Genomic DNA, 22,866 nt, shown 5'->3' on the forward strand with positions numbered 1-22,866 from the left:
GCACAGTCTGGAACCTGCCCAGCCTGTGATGTAAGTAGCTCTCAGTCTCAGTACAGTGTCTCTGGCTAAGCCCAGACCCTTCCCCTGGCCTGTCTCTTTCCTCCCAATATGGAGGGACTTGGAGCACGGTTAGCCTTACAGGCCTTTTGCCAGCTCTACATCAATGGGCAAGGCCTCATGCTCAGAGGATAGTCTCCTGCCCCCTTTAACACCCATTTGTACTGCCAGAGTGACACAAAGGGGCTTTAGTGTAACTGTAAATTGGGCCCCAAGCGTGGATAAAATAGGCCTATGACACAAGTTAGGGTCTAATTTGGGCATAATTCTCTCTTCCTCTGCATGGTAGAGGCAGTGAAAGTGATCACATTGGCAATCAACTATCATACACATTTCAGATAAACAAACCTTCCACTAGAAAATCACATTTCTATATATCAGATTTACTCATTTCCTCCCCATCCTTTAACTGGCCTCAAACATGATATTTGTAAGCTCATCATATGCCAAATGCTTTATAAAGACAATGTCCTCCAAGTACTTTCTGCCAGTATATTGTATGTAATCACAGCAATATGCATTTCATGATGGTACAGATATTACATACATATCTAGAAATTCATTAAAACTATCAGAATACCCAAGTATTTTTCTGGGGCCAAATCCCTATTCTCCCAGGCCTGACTCTGAACAGAGGGTTCAGATGGCCCCATTAACAAGTTGGGAATTCACTGGGGGTTCTGTACAGGGATCTGCCATATGATGTTCATTGAAGGTTCAGGACCTTCTTTTTCCGCAGCAGAACTGCACTTGTTCATCTGATTTACAGCCTGCAGGAGGAAGCAACATTTGGTTCTCACACCTTAATGAACTATAATGTAAATACACCACTTACAACATTAGGAGAGACAAGGTGCTGCTGGGAAAATGGAAGGATATGATAACCCCACTTTCCACATGCAGTTAAGTATTCAATATCTGAATAAGAAGCCAGCACCAGTTGAGAATTCAGACATAAAATTATAAACCTTTTTATAATCAATTTATAAGCAATAAATAACCAATTTAATCTAAATGACTATTTTCTATATAATAAATATCCACTTCCGGATTCTAGCTTTAGGGCTGGAATATAATAAGCGCCTCAATTTAAGGCTGGCAGCAGTATATTTCCTGCTCACTGTAATTTATGTATTTATTTATTTATTTCAATTTGTATGAAGTGTCTACCAATGGCTCTAGGCACTTTATATAGTTAAAACATACAGCATCAGACCAAATCTACAAAATACATGATGCACACTGCATAATATTATGCCCATACCCATGCTGGAAGAAATAATTATAACAAAAATAATCCCACACAAACACTCTATTACTTTAGTGATTCCCTTCCATGTCTTAAAGGTTAAGAAATTCTGGCTCTGAAGGTCCAAAGTGGGGAGGCACTTGCAAAATCCAGGAAAGGTTACGTTTGTCTCACCAAGCACAGATTAATTTTTTTTCTCTTTGCCACAGTCACTAATCATCTAGCAACAGCCCCAGATCTAATGACTCCCCGACTTTACCCAACATAGGTAACATGAAAGAACGACAAGGGAAGGGTGGTATCTGCATAATTATGTTTACTAAACATATATATAACAAGGCCTAGCTACATGCACTGCTGCTCTGATAGGGTTCAGGTGGGTTCTTTATCAGTTTGACCTTTAGTACATTCTACAGAGGTAATAGATCTAGAAGCAAAGGCAACTGACTTTCAGGTTGTTGACTTAAAGGCTTGGCCACTGAAATGTACCCTCTCTCTAGACAAAAGGTCGGCTCCCAAACAAGAGAACTGGTTTGTCAGAGGAGAGGTCACCTATCGGTGAAATTACCTGGTAGTACTCTGGGGTCTCCCATTGAGGCTGACCAAGGAGTCATCTGACAAATGAGACTGGAAGGCTATAAAGGGCAGAAGCTGCTCTATTTGGTCTTTCTCTTTAGCCATGTCACACCTGCTTAAAATAAGGGAAGTTGCTGTAGGAGCTGGATGAAGTCAGGGGAAGGAGGGGACCCTGCCTGCCTGAATACAGATGATTCTCCAAGGACAACCAAAGGAAAGATGAACTAGAGTAAGGGGAAATGCATGCAGGATTTATAATTTTTGTATAGATCAGTTTAATTCTCATGTGATCAAAGAGGTAGCAATAATGATTTAGAACTCTGTGCAATGTGTCTATATGTCATTTGATATACCTTTCATAGGGCTCACACCTTCAGTGGCATTCTAGGGGTACGTCCAGACTACCCGCCATATAGGCGGATAGTGATTGATTTATTGGGGATCAATATATTGCATCTCGTCTAGACACAATATATCAATCTCCGAGTGGCGGTAGCGGAGTCGATGGGGGAGCCATGGCTGTCAATCCCGCACCACGAGGACGGGAGGTAAGTCGAAATAAGATAAGTCGACTCCAGCTACGGTATTCCCGTAGCTGAAATTGCGTATCTTACATCGACCCCCCTCCACCTCAGTGTAGAGCAGGCCTAGGAGTGGGTGTATTTAAGCTACAGGAGTCTGAGGAATCACTACTGGTTCCAGGGTCTAGGCAGGGGACAGTGAGGTCTCAGCTTCCAGACAGGAATGTTAGGTAGAGGTCTGCATTCCAAGAGTGTCCCCGAGGGTCCTAAGACTTGGATGGTGCCTGGACTTTGTTCCGACTCCAGATGCTTAAAACACCCAGGGATCCAGAGACTGGATTCCCACAAAGTGATCTGGTGGGCTGTCACCAAGTGTAGTCACACTGGATCTGTGACAGCCTCCATTGCCCTCGTTTAATTTTCAAACAATCACCTTCTTTTACATGCTTTCTCCCATGCTGCCCTTCATGCTTGGAAGGTACTCCCCATAAACACCCCAAAAACGATCTCACTATGATCCTTCAAAACACTCCTTAAAACTGGCCTTTGCCATGAAGCCTACAAAAAACTTGACAATGGCTAGGTTGCTGGTGTGCAGCAGAGACCATTGCCTATTATGCTGATCAATAGTGTCTCATTATTTCTTTGTACTTCCCCATCACTCCATCTGTACCCATCTGTTGTCTCTTGTCTTATACATAGTCTTTGCCCCAAAGAGTTTACAGTCTATTTTTTTGTTCTGTGTTTGTATAGTGCCTAGCATAATGGAGTCCTGCTCCATGACAGGTGCTTTTAAGCACTACAATAAAACAAATAAATAATAATGTAGGTATTCTGTTGAGTTCTTTTACTTATTTCTTAGGGCTTATTCAACAACAGCCAGTCCCCTCCTATGGTACCGAGAATACATTCAGCAAGTTGATGGTTCTCAAATACACAATATGAAAATTCAATTCGCACAGAAAATTAGAAGCGTCTAAGGTAACTATGGGCAGACACAGCTCTCATTTTTATATATAAATCTGGGAGTGACTGATAAGTAAAGATGTTGACTTTAGATACTGAATACTGGAAACAATTAAAGTAAAGTGCGGAGGACTGGCTGTTATAATTTTTTAAAATGGCACATCACAGATTAAGATCAACTATAAACTGATTAATTCAAACAGGATAAATAGGATTCACACAGATTACTGAACTTGTCACCTTTTTCATTTGGAGAACTGGAATTGATTCAAGTTAACTGACTGACCCATAAAATTGTTCAGTTCAAATGCTTCTACTTAATAGTATTAAGTGACTGGCTGTAGTCATTAACTGTATCAGCCGAACAGTAAACCTGAATGAGCAATTACAAAATACCGGTAAGTCCTGAACAAAATACCGGCTAGTTGGCAGGCATGACTACATGTTCTTCACAAACTTTGAAATTCATCCTAAAATGTGTATTTCTAATACAACAAAAATAATAATTTGTAATTAAATTCAAAACATCCCAGAAAGGAACACACTATTATGTTTACTGTACAGCTAGGTAACCTGAGAATGGAGAGGTTAAGTCACTTGGCAAATGTCAGACCGCAATCAGTGGCAGAACCAGAAATCAAAATCAAGGGTATCTGCTTCCAAGTCCTTTGGTCTAAGAAAATATTTGCAGATGACATTAGTTCGAAAGGGTTGATCCTAAGTATGCTAGGCTTTATGTTCTCTTAACATAGCAGAAGTGTGTTCAGACTTTTGCATTGAGCATTAAGTGTATGCTAGGAGAAAATCCTTATCTAAATTAAGCCATGTGGATCACAGAGAGGCAGCTGCAGCTTCCACTAAACTAGACCATTCTTTCTTTCCCTACTAATCCATGTAATTCATTGCTTTAATCATTATGGGCCTGATTCTTCCACTCTATACCACAGGGAGTGGTACCTACTCATGTGAGCAGTCCTACTGATTCCAGTAGAACTACTTGTGTAAGTACTAACTCAACATGAGTAAGATGGCAGAAATGGGCCCTGTCATTAATTATACTGTGGTCTAAGTTCTGACCTCATTAGTGTCTGGGCAATCTTGCTGAATTTACTGGGAGAAAATGAGGGCAGAGTCAATAAATGTTTTGGACCTGTATCTTGATCATTATATCATTTGGTATAACTTCTGCTTACAGACAATAAGACCCTCAGTTTGAATGTCTGCTCATGTAACATAGAATTTTTACTAAAAACAGCTACTGAACAAGGTCTTCATTAATCAGTTAAGGCTGTTTTAGTGTCTGCCAAATGTGGCAATTTAGCATCAGCAGGGAAAAATACAAAATTGAAGGACTACATTTGCTAGCAACTGTATTTTTTTAATCAAGCACCAGGTTTATTCTGTGCTAAGGTTGCAGTCAAGTTAGTTCTTGAGCATTATGATAACTGTTGTGTATCACCCAGTCACAGATTTCCAACACATGTATTTTAGATAGGTAGATATTCAGTAAAGTGTGTGAACCGTTTTGAACTGGATGATCATGGGAAACGCCATCAGAAATTGAGATGTTATTGCTGTTGGTATTTCATTCCTACAATTCAGACCATTTCCCAAATAATCTGGAGTATAACAGAACTGCCTAGAAACTCAAGACAAGAACTTGGTTATATTCCTGGTTCTGCTACTCATTCACCGGGTGATCTTGGGCAAGTTACTTCTGGCAAAAGTCTGTCAATTTCACATAGTCCACCAGAAGTTCAGAGAATGAGAGAAGAGGGCATGTGGGCACAAAGTTCTCCCCCTTTGGAGCCAATTGCAGGCTCAAAGCCTTGCTTTGTAATTCCAAGATTTTTTTTTTTTTGCATTTAAATGTATTAACCTATCATATATGTCCATAATGACAGCATGAAAAACTGTTCTGAATCTAAATCAAAGTCAAAGCTCAGGCTGCAACGCTTTCAAAGGATGTGAATTAAAACACAAGCAGTCTTCAGGCCATATCAATGGCATATTTACTATATATGCACACACACTATTACAGTCTCCATATGGTTAAGGCCTTAAACATGCAGCAAATCCTCTCTGAGGCACACACTGAAGATAAATATAAAGGACGATTTTTGTTTAAGTATCAGATTGTTTCATACTTTCCATTTCGCTATGTAATGATAAATCTTATCTTTACTGGTTGGTAATCAGATCTAATGCCTGCAGCACTCCAGATGTGTTCACTCCATGAAATACCTTTACCCATTTGAGGTAATTACCAAATAGGAATAGTCTCAAAGAATAACGTGTTTCTAAGGCCTAAATTGACTTTTAGGCACTACCAATAAGTGCAAGATATAGGCCACCAGCGGTATGCAGACATGCAAAGCCCATGAAAAAAACCACAGAAATTGGGCTTATTTTTGGCTTAATTGACTTGTGAGTTGCTTGTTGGCTACTTTTGGCTTGTAGATTGTTTGGCTTGTAGCTTCTTTTCTTTCATCGGCTCCCGGCAAGTGGGGGCAAGGGGGGTAAGGAGTCAGGGATGCACAGTGGGCCCACCACAGTCCCAGACTGGAGATCGGGGGGATCTAGTCACTTAGTGTTGGGGTTCTTAGGGACTGGCTTGTTTTGGCCTTGTTTTTTGGCTTATTGTAAAAATTGCAGTGCTTATTTACTGCGTGAAAGTTAATAACTCTGCGAGCAGGAGCACGGAGCAGTCAGTGCTGGCAGTAGAGTGACCAGACAGCAAATGTGAAAAATCGGGACGGGTGTGGGGGGTAATAGGAGCCTATATAAGAAAAAGACCCCAAAATCATGACTATCCCTATAAAATCAGGACATCTGGTCACCCTAGCTGGCAGCAATTCCAGATTAGTCTTTTAACAGTACCTATGGCTAGGGTGACCAGATAGCAAGTGTGAAAAATCGGAACGGGGAGGGGGGTAATAGGTCCTTGTATAAGAATAAGCCCTGAATATCAGGCCTGTCCCTATAAAATCGGGACATCTGGTCACCCTAACTATGGCAAACTGCTAAGAGGCATCCCGCCTTCCCAGCGGCAGCCTGACAGCCACGAACGTCCCCTCTGGTTACTGGGTCTAGCTAAGGCGCCCCGCGGGAAGGGTGACAGGAGCCGCTGTGCTGCGGCTGCCTCACAGAGTCCGGCCCTCTCCGTGCTCATGGTGTGGCCCGGTGCTGGGTCCGGGACCGCGGCGTGGATGCCGGGGCAGCCCAGCTGAGGTGAGTGCGGCGCCGCCGCCGGCTCTGCCCCAGGGGAGCCGCTCGGGGGCAGTGCAGCGGCAGGCGCAGCCTCAGCTGCGGGGCGCCGCGGCCAGGCCAGGCAGGGGCCCCCGCTCCTCCCAGCAGGCTGGGAGCGAGCGAGCGGGCTGAGGCGGAAGGGCCCTAGGCCCGGGGTAGACGCAGCTGGGCTGGGAGCGGGGCCTCATGGTGAGGAGGCGGAGCAGGAGCCGGGACTGGGGGCCGCCCGTCTGCCCGGGGGGCGGGAGCGGCTGGCGGAGCAGCAGTAGCGGCGGCTTGGGCCGCAGGGAGGCGCCTGAGCGGCTGCCCCTGAACATGGCGGCGGCTGCTCCTCCGGCGGGCGGCGGGGGCTGCTGCCCGGCCGGGCCCGGCGGCGGCTCGGTGCCTGTGCTCTTCTGCTTCTCGGTCTTCGCCCGGCCCTCGACAGTGCCGCACGGCGCCGGCTACGAGCTGCTGATCCAGAAGTTCCTGAGCCTCTACGGGGACCAGCTCGACATGCACCGCAAGTTCGTGGTGCAGCTCTTCGCCGAGGAGTGGAGCCAGTACATCGACCTGCCCAAGGGCTTCGTGGTCAGCGAGCGCTGCAAAGTGCGCCTGGTGCCCCTGCAGATACAGGTGAGAACCACCCCGGCCAGGGGCCGCTCCCGCCCTCCCTGTGCCTGCCTAGCTCGGAGTTACGGGCTCCCTGGAGCACGCGGGGGTGAGACTCACTCCTCTGAGGTGCACGCCTCCCACCCTGTTTGCATGAATACACTCCCGGCAGCTCTCAGTCTGCAGGGCCCCGCTTTGGCTTCCCCCGGTCCTTTAAAGACTCCTTAAAGCCACCCCCCCCCCCTTGAAGTGGTTTCCATTATATACAAGCTTCACAGTTTTGTTCAATGGCTTCTTAGCACCCCCCCCCCCCCAACTATAAAAATTGTTCCAGTGCCCTTCCCCCAGCTACCTCCCTCTCAGGCACATACCCCTTTTCACACCCACTGCCTGCTTCTCTCTAAAGTCCACATACGGTGTTGAAACCCCCTGCTGTAGCCACCCCCTCTTATGTAACCTGCTCTAAAATTTCTTTTGGAAAATTAACGTTGAAGGCGTGTAACCTCAGTTTCTCTTAACATGCATACATAGATTTCTATGTCCACAGTTGTGACCAGAGTTTAGGAATACAATTTATTAGCTCTTATCACTTTTATTGTGCCCAAACAGTTAAATAACAAATATAGTTATCCTCCAGATATCTGAGCTTCCACATGTTGCAATAAATGTCTTTGTTTTAAAAAATGATACAATATAGAAGACAGGTTATAAAAATGATTGCATAGCAGTGTCTGAGAGTGCTATGTTTCCTGACAGTCTTTTTAATTGTAATAATGATTTGCAATGTCTGAGGGAAACTTCAGTGCAGAGTAAAAAAGGGATTAGGCAAAATGTCCGTGAGGAAGCAATACAGCAAACCTACATTTTATATTATACTGACACATTTATATTATTAAGCCCGTAACCTAATGCACTTCACAGAAACACATGTATCTCACAGCCGCCCTTGAATCTTGATTTTATATTTAATGAATCAGACCATATTTTCCCCAAAGATGGTACAATACATAAAACAGTAAACATTTGTCATTTGAAATAGACAACCTGTGCAATCTTTCTTTCTTTCAACTAAATTTGTGCTAAGGTGGAATTGAGGTTGGGGTCAGGATTCAACATTGAAAACAAAGATTAATCTTTAATTACAAATTTTATTGTGCCAGAGCTTTGTACCATGCACTACATGCCCCCAGTTTTATATTCAGTCCTGCTTCTTATAAGTTATAGAAGACTGCTAGACAGATATGGTACATGTTTTTCATAGTAAGATATCTTTATACAAACCAGAGATTTATGCCAGTCGTGCTGTAATGACTGCATTCACAACAAAATTGCCTCCCTTTTCCCTTTTTCCAGCTTAGGGCGTTTTAAAACGTCAACTATTTTTCAATAATGAAAATGTGAATTTTATATGGAGAGAAATGTTCAGGTTTTAGCTGTAGTCAATTAATTTTCCGCTGTCAGGCAGAAATTCTGGATGAGTTGGAAATACAAAGAATAGCCATATTCCAAATAATAAAAATTATTAATTTTTGACATTGCATCACCAGAAAATACTTATTGGGATGTTATTCATAAATTAGCCTTAGTAATAGAGTCCTGTGCCCTAGCAGGTTATCAGGTCAGACTCCCTCTACCTCAGTGGCTCTCAGACGTTCCAGATTACTGTACCCCTATCAGGAGTCTGATTTGTCTTGTGTACCCCCAAATTTCACCTTACTTAAAGATGACTTGCTTACAGAATCAGACATAAAAATACAAATAGTGTCACGGTATACTATTACTGAAAAATGGCATATTTATTTTTACCATATAATTATAAAATAAATGAATTGGAATATAAATATGGTACTTACATTTCAGTGTATAGTATATAGAGCAATATAAACAAGTCATCATCGGTATGGAATTTTAGTTTGTACTGACTTTGCTAATGCTTTTTTACGTAGCCTGCTGTAAAACTATTCAAATAATATGAATATGAATACATACCAAGTATATAGAAAGAGAATTTTATTTTAAACTTTGTTATACTACTTTTAATTTTTAACATTAGTAGGTAAAACAGTTTTGAGAGAAGTTTAATGAAGTAATGTCCCTTTAGTTGTGGTTACAGAATTGTATATATTTTTGTCAAAAGGTCAGATCTTGTGACTAGCAGTTATATTTTAAAGTATACAATTCTCATTGTGTATTTAAACTGTCCTGAGTGCATCTCTCACTTGATAAAACTGTGGATTCCTGTTGGTTACTGCAACACTGCTGTATGTCTGGGTCAATATTTAATTGATTGCCACATGTTAGTTTTAAAAACAAACGAACAAAATAAAATAAAATCCTTAAACATCCTTTCCCCTCTAATTTTTTTGTTCTTCAGTATGCGTTCAACCCACACCTTGGCAGAGTTTTTAAAAACTATTTCCCATTCCAGAAATCTCCTTATTTTTTAATAATCATTTAAAAATTTAATTGAATTAAAACTGTGATGTTAAATCTGTATTTTTGTTTTCAGATAACTACATTAGGCAACCTGACACCTTCAAGCACTGTATTCTTTTGTTGCGATATGCAAGAAAGATTCAGACCTGCTATCAAATATTTTGGTGATATCATCAGTGTAGGACAAAGATTGGTAGGTTTACTGATTTACCCCCTTTCTCCTCCCCTCCACTGCAGTAACTACAAAAATAGTTGCAAATTGTCATCAATGCATAGATACTACTGGTTACTGGTGTCTTATACAGTCCAGATGTAAATACTAAACGTTCACCCCTCTCTTGCTTAAATAATTGTTTATTTTTGTGGATTTGTTTTTCCTTGCAGGTCCAAGGTGCACGGATTTTAGGAATTCCGGTCATTGTGACAGAACAGTATCCCAAAGGCCTTGGCAGCACTGTGCAAGAAATTGATTTAACAGGAGTTAAACTTGTGCTTCCAAAAACAAAATTTTCTATGGTATTGCCAGAAGTAGAAGCTGCCTTAGCAGATATTCCTGGAGTCCGCAGTGTTGTCTTGTTTGGAGTAGAAGTATGTACTTGTTTGTTATAGTAGTGTATTATTACTGTAGTATGGTTGAAAATGTGTTTTTATATATTGATGTCTATGCAAAGCAGTGTTATAGTCCAGATACCACTTAAAGGTTAAATTGTTTGTGATCATTTCAGTTGTTCAGAGAGGATAATCTCATAAAATACTTAGATACTTATAAAATTAAGTTTACAAGGCCAGATCCTGCAATTATGCAGTTTGCATTCAAAACTCCTATTGAATTAATTAGTAATTTAATGTTTAGGAAAATTATAGGATTGATCCCTAATTTAATCTTGTACTGTAGTTCTAGGTAATCCTGTAAATACTTTTATAATGCTGGTATTTTTCTGACAGACTCACGTGTGCATCCAGCAAACAGCGCTGGAATTGGTTGGCAGAGGTGTGGAAGTTCACATTGTAGCAGATGCCACCTCATCAAGAAGTATGATGGACAGGATGTTTGCTCTTGAGGTAACCTGCATAATTTAGATAGACTTTCTTCTACACCTTGGGTCTGTATTTGGTTCTCTTATTGATACAAACCATTGAGAAAGTCACAAACATTACAGCAAGTGAATAACTCAGTGAGAGGTGTTAGTCAGGTAGTCATCCACAGAATAGGTCACCAAGCAACAGGAGGGCCAGGATTTTTTTTTAAACGTAAATATTTTGGTGACGTGTCTACATGGAGAGCACAGAGTTGGGGACATCAGGCGAGAATTTGGGAGCGTCTCATGAAATGTTGGACTTCTACAAACTACTGACTTTTCGTGGCCCCTTGGGTGACCTCATAAAACTGAATTCTCTATGAAACTGTATAAAAATACTATAAAACTTTTTATAGTTCAGAATGGTATTTTGCTCGGCATGCTACTGTTGTTAAACAATTCAAAGTATAAAGGGGCCCCAGTTCTGAAGTGCCTTGTAATGTGCTCCCCCCCCGCACCCTCCCCCCAAAAAGGCAGCAAATTCATTAAAACTCCTACTTGCCTCTAAGGAGCTAAAAAGCTTTAAGTTCCAGGTTTTTAAAAAGTTTCATTATCACAATTAGAAGAATTCTGGTAGTCCAACTGAATATGTTACAAATGTTGCAGAAGTGACAATACATAAAGCTAGAAAATTTTAAAAGTGCACCTGCTTTTCATACACAACGTCATGGTGGTTTTATGGAAAACAATGCACTAACTATCTTGCAAACTTCATTGGTGTGTTAAAAATCGAAGATGGAAAAGAGAACTGTATCTGCACTAAACATGGGAATTTTTGCTCTGGATTTTAGCAAAATAGTTGAAAATTAAACTCTTAAAATGAACAGTAATTCCACAACTTTGTGCCAGTCACATAGAATCAAAAAAGGAGTTGCACACCTTCTATGTTGAGTAAAACTTTAGAGCTTAAGGAAAGTCAACTGGATTGAACATTTGATAAAAATGCAGTAACTTTGATTAAGTGCGAGCTTAATGAAATCTGCCACATAATGCATATGACACACAAGGACTACTGTCAGAAAAATAAGTCTCAGACTCATCTGAAAACTAATTCAGTACAGTATTACTATTGCTTAATATATATATATATAGCAAGAAAAGAACCAAAATTTTGGTGGTTTTGCTGTTTCTGTACATTTGCTTAGAACAAACAGCACATATCTTTCACGTGCACATGCGTACACACACACAAATCACAGTTCTGTGTATTGTAATAGATTTTTGAATTGCCCTGGATAAGTCTTGGATTTTGTCCAGTCAAAATCGATCCATTATCATTGTAAAAAAGTAGATAGCTGCACTCACTCAAAATTCCTAGAAGGGCACTTCAAACAAATTAATTGGTTCTAGATTTTTTTTTTTTTGAGTTTGGGGTAAATGTCAGTAGTTCTCAAAATGTAGTTCAGAAAGCACTTGCTGGTTCTTTGTGGAGAGCTGACAGGTTATATGTTACTGGCTCCTCTTCTTTTCAGTCCACCTCTACAAGCTTTTAGTCTCCTTTTTGCAATGAAGAGCCTATATTACAGCTGCTGCTTAATATTATAGGGGAGAGGAATTGAATACTGCCCTCAGGGACCATGGCTGGGGAAATGGGGAACAGAAAACAGGAAGGCATGTACAGGAATGTTGTATAACCATGGGACTGATTGTCTTAAGATGTGTTCCATGATTTCAGAACATTTGATAACCCCTGATTTAGGCTAAATACACCATAGGAAGAAATATTTAAAGCCTTCAATTTTTTCCCTCTTTCACTATCCCATAGGGGAGGTGGTAGATTTAATTCATTAATATGTGTTGCTTCAGATATGCCTGCAAGTCTTTGAGATCCTCTAGTAGAGGGTACTATAGAACTACAAGCTATTATGTAGACATTTTAATACAATTTGATTCTAAATTATTGGTGTACAGTGCATTTAAAATGTTCAAATTAGACCCATATACACATCAGAATGATTGTACTCTGTATAATGAGACACATTCTGGCACGAAACAGGAATAGTTCTTCAACCTTTTTTTTTTTCTGCTGCCTTCAGCCGTGTTTGCATTCCTCCACTCTGGGCAGATTACTCCTTCCTCATGATGGGGTATATAGGGTGACTGCCCTTTAATGTTTAGATTCTGACCAAGGAGAATCCTGCATGAAACCTGAGTGTAGCCAGAGCTGAGGAAGACAACTTTTATCCCACGGTCTCCTCTTTTGCTGTTACTTCTCGGATATGTACAGATACATGTAGCGCCATTTAGAATTCAATCCTGTATGCTGAGATATTTTTGTCATCATGAAGAAAGCTCTAAAAGAAAATTGTTTTACAATACGTTAGGTTTTTGTTATGCTTGAACAAGTATAAGTAATCAGTTAAGCAGCAAAATTTTTGAATGCTAACAAGCTATCTTGATGCTCCTGTTAGTTTCCTCAGTTGCTGACGTAAGTGGTAGTGTGTACAAGCCCTAAGGCTATGTCTGCACTACAGCTTATGTCAGCAGAATGTATGTTGTTCAGGGGTGTGACTAAACCACCACCTGAGTAACATAAGTTACACCAACATAAGCGACATTGTGGACAGTGCTGTGTCAGTGGGAGAGCTCGTGGAGGTGGCTTTATCATGCCAATGGGAGAGCTCTCTCCTGTCGGCATACAGTGTCTTCACTAGACACGCTGCAGCTGCGAAGCTGCAGCTCTGTACATGTAGATGTGTCCTAAGTCTTTTCCCAAGACATTTAACAGCCCATTCTATGCAAAACAGTTCCTCCTCTTGGGCTAAAGAGGTTAATGGTTTCCTAAAACAGATCTGCAAAGCTAATGGTTAGGTCATTTACACTTTTACTAGCCATTATAGAGAAGAGGCATATACCTTTGCATATGCTACTTTCAGAACCCTTTAAGCTGGCAAGATAGTGACCATTATGCCTCACCTCTTCACAAGGTGAATTTTACCCTCAGCATTTTCTTCTCTTACATGTATTTCTTTAACAGTCCACTCTCAGTTGCTATTCTGTTTTAATGACGCATGCATTATTGACATGAACACAGATTTCAGCTATACTTCTGAAATGTAGTTCTTGTAGTGTTTTATCATTTGCATTTTTTGGATAAGGAGTTTTGTTTTTTCTTTTAAGTGTGAGCGACTCTCCTGTTTTTCCCGAGCCAGATTTCATTCCATTCCAGCTCCCATTTATAACTTTTTCCTAATAGTTAGTGCTCTGATAATCATTTTGGGAATTTTAACAGGAGCCTCAAGTCCACCTGTTCGGTGCTTAAATTCTGCTATTTCATTTGCTGCTTGTATCTGTTTAAGTATATGACCCAGAGAAAATGTATCTGTTGTTGTTAGATACCAGTAATGTATTTTAAAATCTTTAACTGTGCTATGCATATTCTGTTTAATTTAAAATACGCGTGACCTTCATGGGGATTAAAGTTATTCACTACAGTGCTGGAGAATGCACTGCTTTTTTGCAATATAAGATTAAAACTTGCAGCCGTGTTCTCATGCAGAAAGTGTTAACTTGAAGGAAACAATCTGCATTTGTCCATTGTTTTACAAACTACATGCTTACTGCATAATATAAGACACTTAGCTAAAAATAGTGATTTTCCCCCCATACAAAGATTACTACAATAATGTGGGGATATGAATATAGGGATGCTTATCCCACATCTGCCTAATCTAGCTACCAAGGGCTAAAGATCCCAACCCCTCATAATGGGTTAGGGTACCAATAGAGACCAAGCCTGGAAAGTCCATTTCCTTCTCATTTTCTCTCCTACCCACTGTCCCCTCCATGGGGATAGTGGGCATGGGAGGTAGACAGGATCCAGAATAGGGATCTACAATATCAGTGAGGCAGGGATCTGATGTAGTCATTAAGCAGCTGTATAACTCTCTTTGCTATGGAGCTTTGGCCTAACAGAGGGGGCCAGCCTTTCTCCTGGATACATTAGGATATTCTGCTGTACAGGCAGCAATTGTAGTCTGCCAGGGTTTGCATGCACTGCAAGATGTTTGGAGCTAGACAGAACATTACTGAATTTAATTGTGCCTGTATGAAATAACTTAAAATATAGGTGGTCTCTTTTAATCCTAACAATTTTAACTTCTATGCTGAAAATATTTTATAGTCTTTCAGAAGAGTTCTCTTTGTGTAAATGTCCCATTTCAGGCTAAATACAAGCTTTGCATTGTTAATAAAAAATATTGCTGTCTGACTAATATGAGTGAATTACAGTCAACAGCTAAGGCTTGTAAAAGAGTCTTCCTCTCTTACTTTCACGAGACTATACAGTGCCCTGGAACCAGCAATCCCATGAACAGGGTATTGGACGGTATCTAACAACCTCTGAAAAAGGAAATTCATCTTCAGTAGCAGCTAACTGATTTTCTTTATAATGCATCTTACCTAGGATCTCAAATTTTTAAAAACTGTATGAGAGAAGCTTTTCAAAACCGCTGTTGTTGTTGGAAGATGTATAATTCTCACTTTATGTATAGGGAAACATTCACATAGAGGGAAGTAACATGCTTAAATTCACACAGAAGATCTGAACTGGAGAAAGAAACCCTTCTGAATACAATGCTTTAATCCAAGACTGTTCTTCCCCCTAATATTCCATAATAAAATGGAATTGGCTTTCTCCTTCCCCCATCCCTCTTAATTCTCACCGGCCTCCTGGTTTTATCCTTCCCATCCATAAATACTGGGGGCAAAACAGCACAGGTTTTATTGTTTAGTGAATATTGTAAAAGTATTCTCCATTTGATATATTGTATGTGCTTATCCACACTTGCAAGGGTCTCACCTTTTTCTGTCTCTGTTCTTTTCTCTTTTAGCGTCTTGCTCGCACTGGAATAATAGTTACCACTAGTGAGGCCGTCTTGCTGCAGCTGGTAGCTGATAAAGATCATCCAAAATTCAAAGAAATTCAAAACATCATTAAGGCCAGTGCTCCAGAGTCAGGGCTCCTTTCCAAAGTATAAAGAGGGCTTTTTGAAAGAGCAGCACATTGTCATCTTTAAGGAAGAACTAAAGTTGTAAACAGACACGCGTGCACACTCACACCAGCTTCGGTAAAAATATAAAACTAAAAATTGGTGTATTTGTGCTTGCCTTAGCAAAATTTTGTCTGGATGCCAGTGTGTTCTGTTTAATCACAGCTGTCAAAGACATTGAGTACCATGAGAAGCTTTTATTGTCAGATGCTCTATTATTTATTAACAGAGGTGCCTGTTAGTCTGTACTGTATCCACTGATAGTTACAATTCTCCAAAAAGTGCACATTTCTGTGAAATTTCTCTTGATTGTTCACTTTGTAAAAGTGTACTGTGATATTCTGCTTCACTTTTGTATTGATTGAGGTAAATGTGATGTGCTAATATGCTTTAACTTTGTGCATAAATTAAACTATTTTAATAGAGAATTTCAATAGTATAAAATAGATGGACTACATGTTTACATTGTCTGTCTTTTAGAATAAAAGCTAAATGCTTTGCTTATTCAGTAGACAAGCCAAGTAGTTCAAGCAACAATCTAGGCTTAATTATTTTGGGTGGCTGAAGTGGACTATGTTGATTCTTGATTATTCCAGACTTTTTTTTGACTCCCTAATCCTGTTTTAATGTTCTGTACTTCAACTACAAGTTCCAGGAAGCAATCATTGGGTCACTGCCCCTTTCAAAATTATAAAGAAATCTGTCAGTTTGTCAATGAGATGATCTAAAAGATTGGTTTATAGTAATTCACAGCTAGTGGGAGACTACTAGCATTTAAAATTGAAAAAAAAATCTTACTCTTTTTCAGTTTCAATTACTAAAGGCTAATTATTTCTAGAAATGTCCTTGGATTTTTTTAATCCTTGTATGACTAGATTTAATAAACTCCATCTGGTTTCTGCATTAAGCCAAGCAATCCCTGAAAAAAATAATCAACTTTTCTAGTCTGTTGCAGACTTCTTGCAGCACTGATGTTGGAATTTGATTGGAATCTAGCCTAAAAGCGTAATTTAAAAAGGGACATCTGTAACTTGTTGTAAATTTTGTAGCTGGAACTTTAACACGATTGTTCCTCTTGAAGGCACCGTCTTCATGTTCAAATGGGTTAAAAATTGTTACACAATGTTTACAACAAGAATGTAACTTTAGAACCTTTAAGGTGTTGGTTTTTTTGGTTTATTATTATTATTATTTTTAAGTAGATGAAACAAAATATTGAACATATTGATCTTTTGGGTATAAAACTAATTACAGTAAATGTATTGTTTGAAATGATTTATTTTCTCCACAAAATGGCTCTAAAAGAATTGTATAACCTTTATATGTTTAAAGCAAATAAAATGTTAACATTTACTGTCTCTCTTACTCTTGTGGTATTTGTGGAATGGAGAATCCTAAAAGCTATTATTTACCATAGCTCTTATTCTAGCTTGTGCTGTCTGTAAAATTTCCGTAGATGTCATGGAAATTTTGTGCAAAGATTAAGAGCAGAGTGTGGCCCAATAGCTTTGCTTATGTTATTGAGAACTTATTTTGTGCTCTAAAATTTGAAGAATGATCACCACTCTTGTGGCTCGAGGCAGGAAAGGGAGAAGAAAGGAAGAGTTGAAGAAGCCATTGTCCCACATCACTGACCTACTTCTACTTTTTTTTCTTCTGGCTACTATATTAATCATGCTGTCTAGTAGAGTAAAGTCCACTTATATAAATCAACAGCTGTGCACAAAAGTACTATAAATATCTCATGAAATATTCTGTTTCTTCAATATTTATACATTTATATTACCTGTGGTAGTGAGGAGGGGAAAATTTCCAACAATATCTTTTATGCATATAACTTTTTGGAGAGATGTTGCCACTTTCCAGAGCACCATATTTTATGTTGGAAACACAAGCAGGTATTTGTAGTTGATTATTAGTAAAACCAAACCATTGGAGCCACACTGCCAGGATGAGCCACAGGGACCATAGAGCCTGAGCAGTGCCTCAATCTCCAGCAGATCCCAGAGATCCATAAGGTTTATGGACTGGATCCATTGTTTGTGTGCCAGGGTTTGGGGGAAACTAAACCTTCTCCCTTTCCCACAGATAGGGAAAAATATTGGAGGAAACACTATGAGAACTCCACAGAGATTTCCTTTCAATGGACCCCATCCCAATGATATTACCACAAGAGAGGTCAATCAGGAATAATAAAAGAAAACACTAAAGAGGATCCTTATAAACTAATTCATATTACCAATGATGCCTATTTGTACCTAGCGACAAAGAGTCCTGTGGCACCTTATAGACTAACAGACATATTGGAGCATATGCTTTCGTGGCTGAATACCCACTTCGTCAGACGCAACGACTTAGTATATACTTTCGGAATTTATAGATTTCGCCTTTAAAAATGTTAATTTTTAAAAGCCCCCACTTACGTTTTTCCTAAGTTTAAAAAAAAAAATATGGAAAAGCATACTGAGTGATAGCGTCATATAAATGAGTGCTTGCTTGTGAAGTGAGGCACAAGGTGAGTCAAATTGGTGTCTTTCACGTGAGACTTGTTAATCAGCACAATTGGATTGTCTGGCATGTCTTAGTGAGATTCTAAAACTGATTAAAAAATTCATTGCCCAATTTTGTGCCTAGGGGAACAAAAATGAGAAGAAAATTTTGCCCTAATTTCTTCATGTAGTTGCTCAGCTGCACTATTTTGTTCTCTATGCATCTGTGGCTTGTTGGTTGACATTAATAGACATATTTGTAGAGTAAAATATCAAAGATGAAGGAGTAGGAAAGGAGGTCTAAGGGCTTCGTTATTTTCAGAGGTGCTGAGCTTCCACAGTTCCCTCTGAAAATCGGGCTCTACACCTCTGGCAGGGATGCACAACAAAAATGTTACCTTTGATTTTAGTTTTAAAAGCTTGATGAACTATATGGTTTTTAAAAGTTACTCCCTCCCTTCTTTAAATTACAGTGTTTTATTGACGTTTATCTTCTCTCCCTCACAAAATGATTTGTCAAATTATTTTTGTAACTGAAATCTTTCAGCCCAAGCTGTTTACTGCTGTTCACAAAATGATACTTGCCCAGCTATTTAATCTAAGATATTTCTAGCACAGCTATCAGTGTTAAATGGAAGAGTCAAGCCATGAGATAAAACACCTACTTGAAAAAACTGAACTGTGTCATAAGGCTAAAGCATAGTCATGGAACAATAAAAGCTAATCACAGTCCAGGCTTTTTAAAGCCCATTTCATAATTTTCTAATGGTCCTTGTATTAGATGTAAAAATAACACATGATCCTTTAGCCTAATCTTTTTTATTAAAACAAGTCTATACTGACCTAATACTGCTATCTTCTGTAATAAAAAGATCCCACAATCTAATTAGTCATAAAAAGCTATAGCTTTACCTAAATGAATGACCATGAAGCAATTGGAGTGTGTGGCTACACAAAACTACCTTCCTAACTGTTCCTTTATCTGGCTTGATAATACCATTCTAAGCATTACATAAACTGTACTTCTGAGCCAATGTATAGGATTGTAGTAAGTGGCCTTACTGGTGGACAGATCTGGCAATCTGAATAATATATATATATATATATATATATAGGAAAACATTTCATAGTGATATACCTGCACTGATGAGCTTACACACTAATACATATTCAATAAATCTGCTACCTTAATGATTTTCAAGGCTTGATTTGATCCCTTGGATAGTGTGTAGCATGTACCCCATATGTCTGAGGGAACAATGAGAGTTAGGTGCCCACATACCTTTGAGGATCTGGGTCTTAGTGTGTTGTATGGTCTCAGCCAATAATACTGGGCAACAGTCATCTTGCTTTTTTCTCCATTTCTCCCTCTTCCTTTACTAGCAGGAAGTAAAGGAAATACTCTTTTATCAATACAACTATTGTAATATCAGTACAAGTATATTTATATGCACATTTTGTTTCCAAAACTCATCTTTTTGTTCTTTTAGGGATGTTGAAGAATCACAACTTTTCAATATTCTCCTACCCTCACCACTTGATATATCTACATTTAATAAAAAATGAAGATACCTGTTAAATTTGGTAAAGCTAAAATTATCCCTGTCAACTTGAGTTTGGATCACAAGTTGCCATTCCTGCACTCTGAATAATCTATTGTGAGTTAGTCTCACTGGCAGCAGGATATATCTGTCTGCTCATAAGAAGGAAGCAAGCAGACTGAGTAGAACTGGAAAAATAGTTTAAGATATACTCAACTGCAGTAGGATTGTGAACAAATCTAATGCCCTTGGTCTCATACAAACCCATCCCAGTCTAATTCAAAATCAGTTAATGTTTTGTTTCAGAACTACTCACGGTGAGCAATTTGTCTGAAGAATTTTGCCCTCTTTTTCATAAACAAGCTTTGATTTTTATTCATTTGTTCAATGTTTGAAATTATTCTGCAACTAGGTTTTATAATCAGTTTCATAAATTTATTTGGGCCTATGGATAAAATGATGCACACACTAACGCAGAAACCTATTGTGGTCCACTTGTGTTTTCTTTCATTTACAACCTTTTAATCTTTTTTACAATATGGTTTTTCAGCTCCACTGTAGGTTTTTAGTTAGGATTTAAACCATAATCTGTATGTGACACTATGCCACATGGACTGCCAGAGAAGAAAATAAGCCACAGTATTATTTGCTAGGGCAGAAGGAAGAGAACTACGAACTTCTAGAATTAAGATAGAAATCTTCCAGCTGTCTAAGTGGATCTCTGTCAGCTTCTCCTCCGGCCTTGTAAGTGCTGGGGGCAGCCTGCCTGCAACGCATGTTGCTGGGTAAGAAATATCCCTTGCATTGGGCCTTTCCTGACATTTCGTAGGAATACCTGCAACATTTTACTACTACTACAACTGTCTCAACAACATAAGCCAGTGTATTTACGACAACTATCCCAACATCTTTTTGCACAAAGAGCCTTATGCAGTTAAGTCCTCAAGCTAGATTTCTACTAAGGCTGCACATATAATTGGTGATCTCATTAGTGGTGTTTGGATTTCAATTATAATATTTTGAGATTAATAGCAATTACTTCTTAGTAATGTAACAAAATATGCCTTTTTGTATCTTTTAAATACCATTATGTCTATATAAGCCTTTATGTTTAAGTAAACAAGCATTCTGCTTTCTTTATCCTGTTAAAGTTAACTCTTTCTTCATGACAGTCTAACTAGCTAGGCACTTATATTACACTCATCAGCATGGTAGCAGAGCATGCTCCTTGTCAAAATTTGCAGTTCAGTGCTTTATAACCGCATACATGTCTACAGACTTCAGGAAATTGTATCTAATGCACCAAACTGGAGCCTGGTTCGCCACAGTCTTGCCATATTTTGTAGTCTAGATCAGAACTGTAGCATTTTGCATCCACTTTGCACAAGTGTAAGGTCCAGATCCACAAAAGAACTTAGATGCCTATGTCCCAGATTTAGCAGCTACTTTGACCCACAAAACCCCAGCTCAGCTGCTGCCAAACTCTGTAGGTGCTTAAATTAATTTAACACACCAATTTTTTGCTGTAAGAGTTCCCTGGCCATCTAAGATTCTGCCTTGGGGCATATGCACAGCTACATCATTATAACTCTATATAAATTAGGCAAGGCAGGAGGAATAGGCCTCTTCTAATCTTTAGCCCAGTGGTGCAGGTACTCACTCAAGATGTAGGAGATTGCAGTTGAATTATCTCCTCATGGGAAGGAATTTGAACAAGTGTTTCCTATCTCTCAGCTGAGTGCCCTAACCACTGGACTGTAGAGTCATTCTCACTCTCTTTCTCTGATCCAATGAATATTTATTTATTCAACAGGAGAGATTTAAGAACCCCGTGTCATAGCCCAGTGGATAGGGCACTTACCTGAACAGGGAAACCTCTGTTAAAATCCCTTCTTTCCATCAAGCAGAGTAGGGAGTTGAACTGGGGTCTTATACATGCAAGGTGAGCCCTCTAACCACAGGGCAAAGGTTGTAAGAGAGGCCTCTTCCACTCCCTCCGCTCTTACTAAAAATGGCTTAGGCACCTGACTCCAGGGGAGCATTCCCAGCTGTGGATCAGAAATGTGAATGCAACTCCATAAGGGAGCAGGGTTTAAGACATCCTCTCTCCTTGCCATTTCCTACTGGGTAACTTAGGCAGCTTCCTAGTGTACTGACTTTTGTGGATCCCAGTCTCAGGTCCCTATCTCATTGTATTGGTAGCCTTGCTGGCTAACCTGAGGTTTGTAGATTCCAGTGATTTTAAAGGCACCTAAAAGTTATGCATTGCAATACCTGTGCCTCTTTGTGGATTCAGGCCTAACTAACTACACTATATGCAAGGCTGTAGAGAGCCAGTCGCTAGACAATCAAGCCTTCATTAGGGGACTATGCTTTGAATGCAATGCGGCCTCATAACAGTGAAAGATTACAGCTGTTCAGTGGTCTACATGAGGCCTGGCACAGCACAGATCCTGAAGTTAATAGAACAAAATGATCCATAATTTTCCTTATCTGCTGGCAGAAGTTTAACAAGTACCTACCAGCAGCCCAAAGAAATCCTTGCAGTACATTAGTGAGAAGTGGGTGTGCTAAAAATGAACAGTTACTAAGAGATAGTTTGTAGTGATAGGGAAATCATCTCACTGTATGCTTAAAATGAAATTTTACTGTGATAGTTTCTTCTCCTCTATTTTGAAAATAATCTCCTAATGCCCATGGACACCAAAGAGAGTCTAACTTACAGTTCAGATACATTCAAGAGCAGGGTTTAATCAGTCAGAAAGCCATGAGGCTACTCATTGATAAAATACAGTTTAGTATGGCAGTATGTGGCACAATATACTAAATTTCATTGTGATTAGGGTTCACCACTTCCGTACGTATGGACCATGTTTACAGGGCTTGACTAAGCCCTCTGAAGAAGTCACCAAGCACAGATTTCTGTGGCAATTTTGTATCTAATAGTCAACGTGAATCAGTTATTACAAACGCATTTGGATACAAGGATGATAGTATTTTGTATTTATAGAATATAAAGCCAAGTATCTTAAGCACTTTACAAACATTGATGAATGAATCTTCAGCAGCCCATTAAGTTAGTTATTTTCCTTATCTTCAGACAGAGGAACTGAGGTACAAA

At 39.5% G+C, this 22,866-nt stretch overlaps 1 protein-coding gene and 1 long non-coding RNA gene across 2 annotated transcripts; one reads left to right on the top strand and one right to left on the bottom strand.

The window, feature by feature from the left end:
* The first annotated feature begins 6,471 nt into the window (after positions 1-6,471).
* On the top strand, positions 6,472-17,073 carry ISOC1 (isochorismatase domain containing 1). Its single transcript, XM_039544215.1, has 5 exons — positions 6,472-7,233; positions 9,719-9,838; positions 10,030-10,233; positions 10,591-10,707; positions 15,557-17,073. The coding sequence occupies exons 1-5, from the start codon at positions 6,805-6,807 to the stop codon at positions 15,701-15,703; spliced, it is 1,017 nt and encodes a 338-aa protein (XP_039400149.1). The 5' UTR covers positions 6,472-6,804; the 3' UTR covers positions 15,704-17,073.
* Positions 10,227-21,742, bottom strand: LOC120407903. The gene is made up of 4 exons (XR_005600318.1): positions 21,607-21,742; positions 19,487-19,583; positions 15,526-15,617; positions 10,227-13,018 (listed from the first exon to the last, which is right to left on the bottom strand). It is a non-coding gene; the product is annotated as an uncharacterized LOC120407903 (long non-coding RNA).
* Positions 21,743-22,866: the final 1,124 nt, after the last annotated feature.

Source organism: Mauremys reevesii, linkage group 6 (genome assembly GCF_016161935.1).
Source record: "Mauremys reevesii isolate NIE-2019 linkage group 6, ASM1616193v1, whole genome shotgun sequence".
In the NCBI taxonomy this organism is placed as follows: domain Eukaryota; kingdom Metazoa; phylum Chordata; order Testudines; family Geoemydidae; genus Mauremys; species Mauremys reevesii.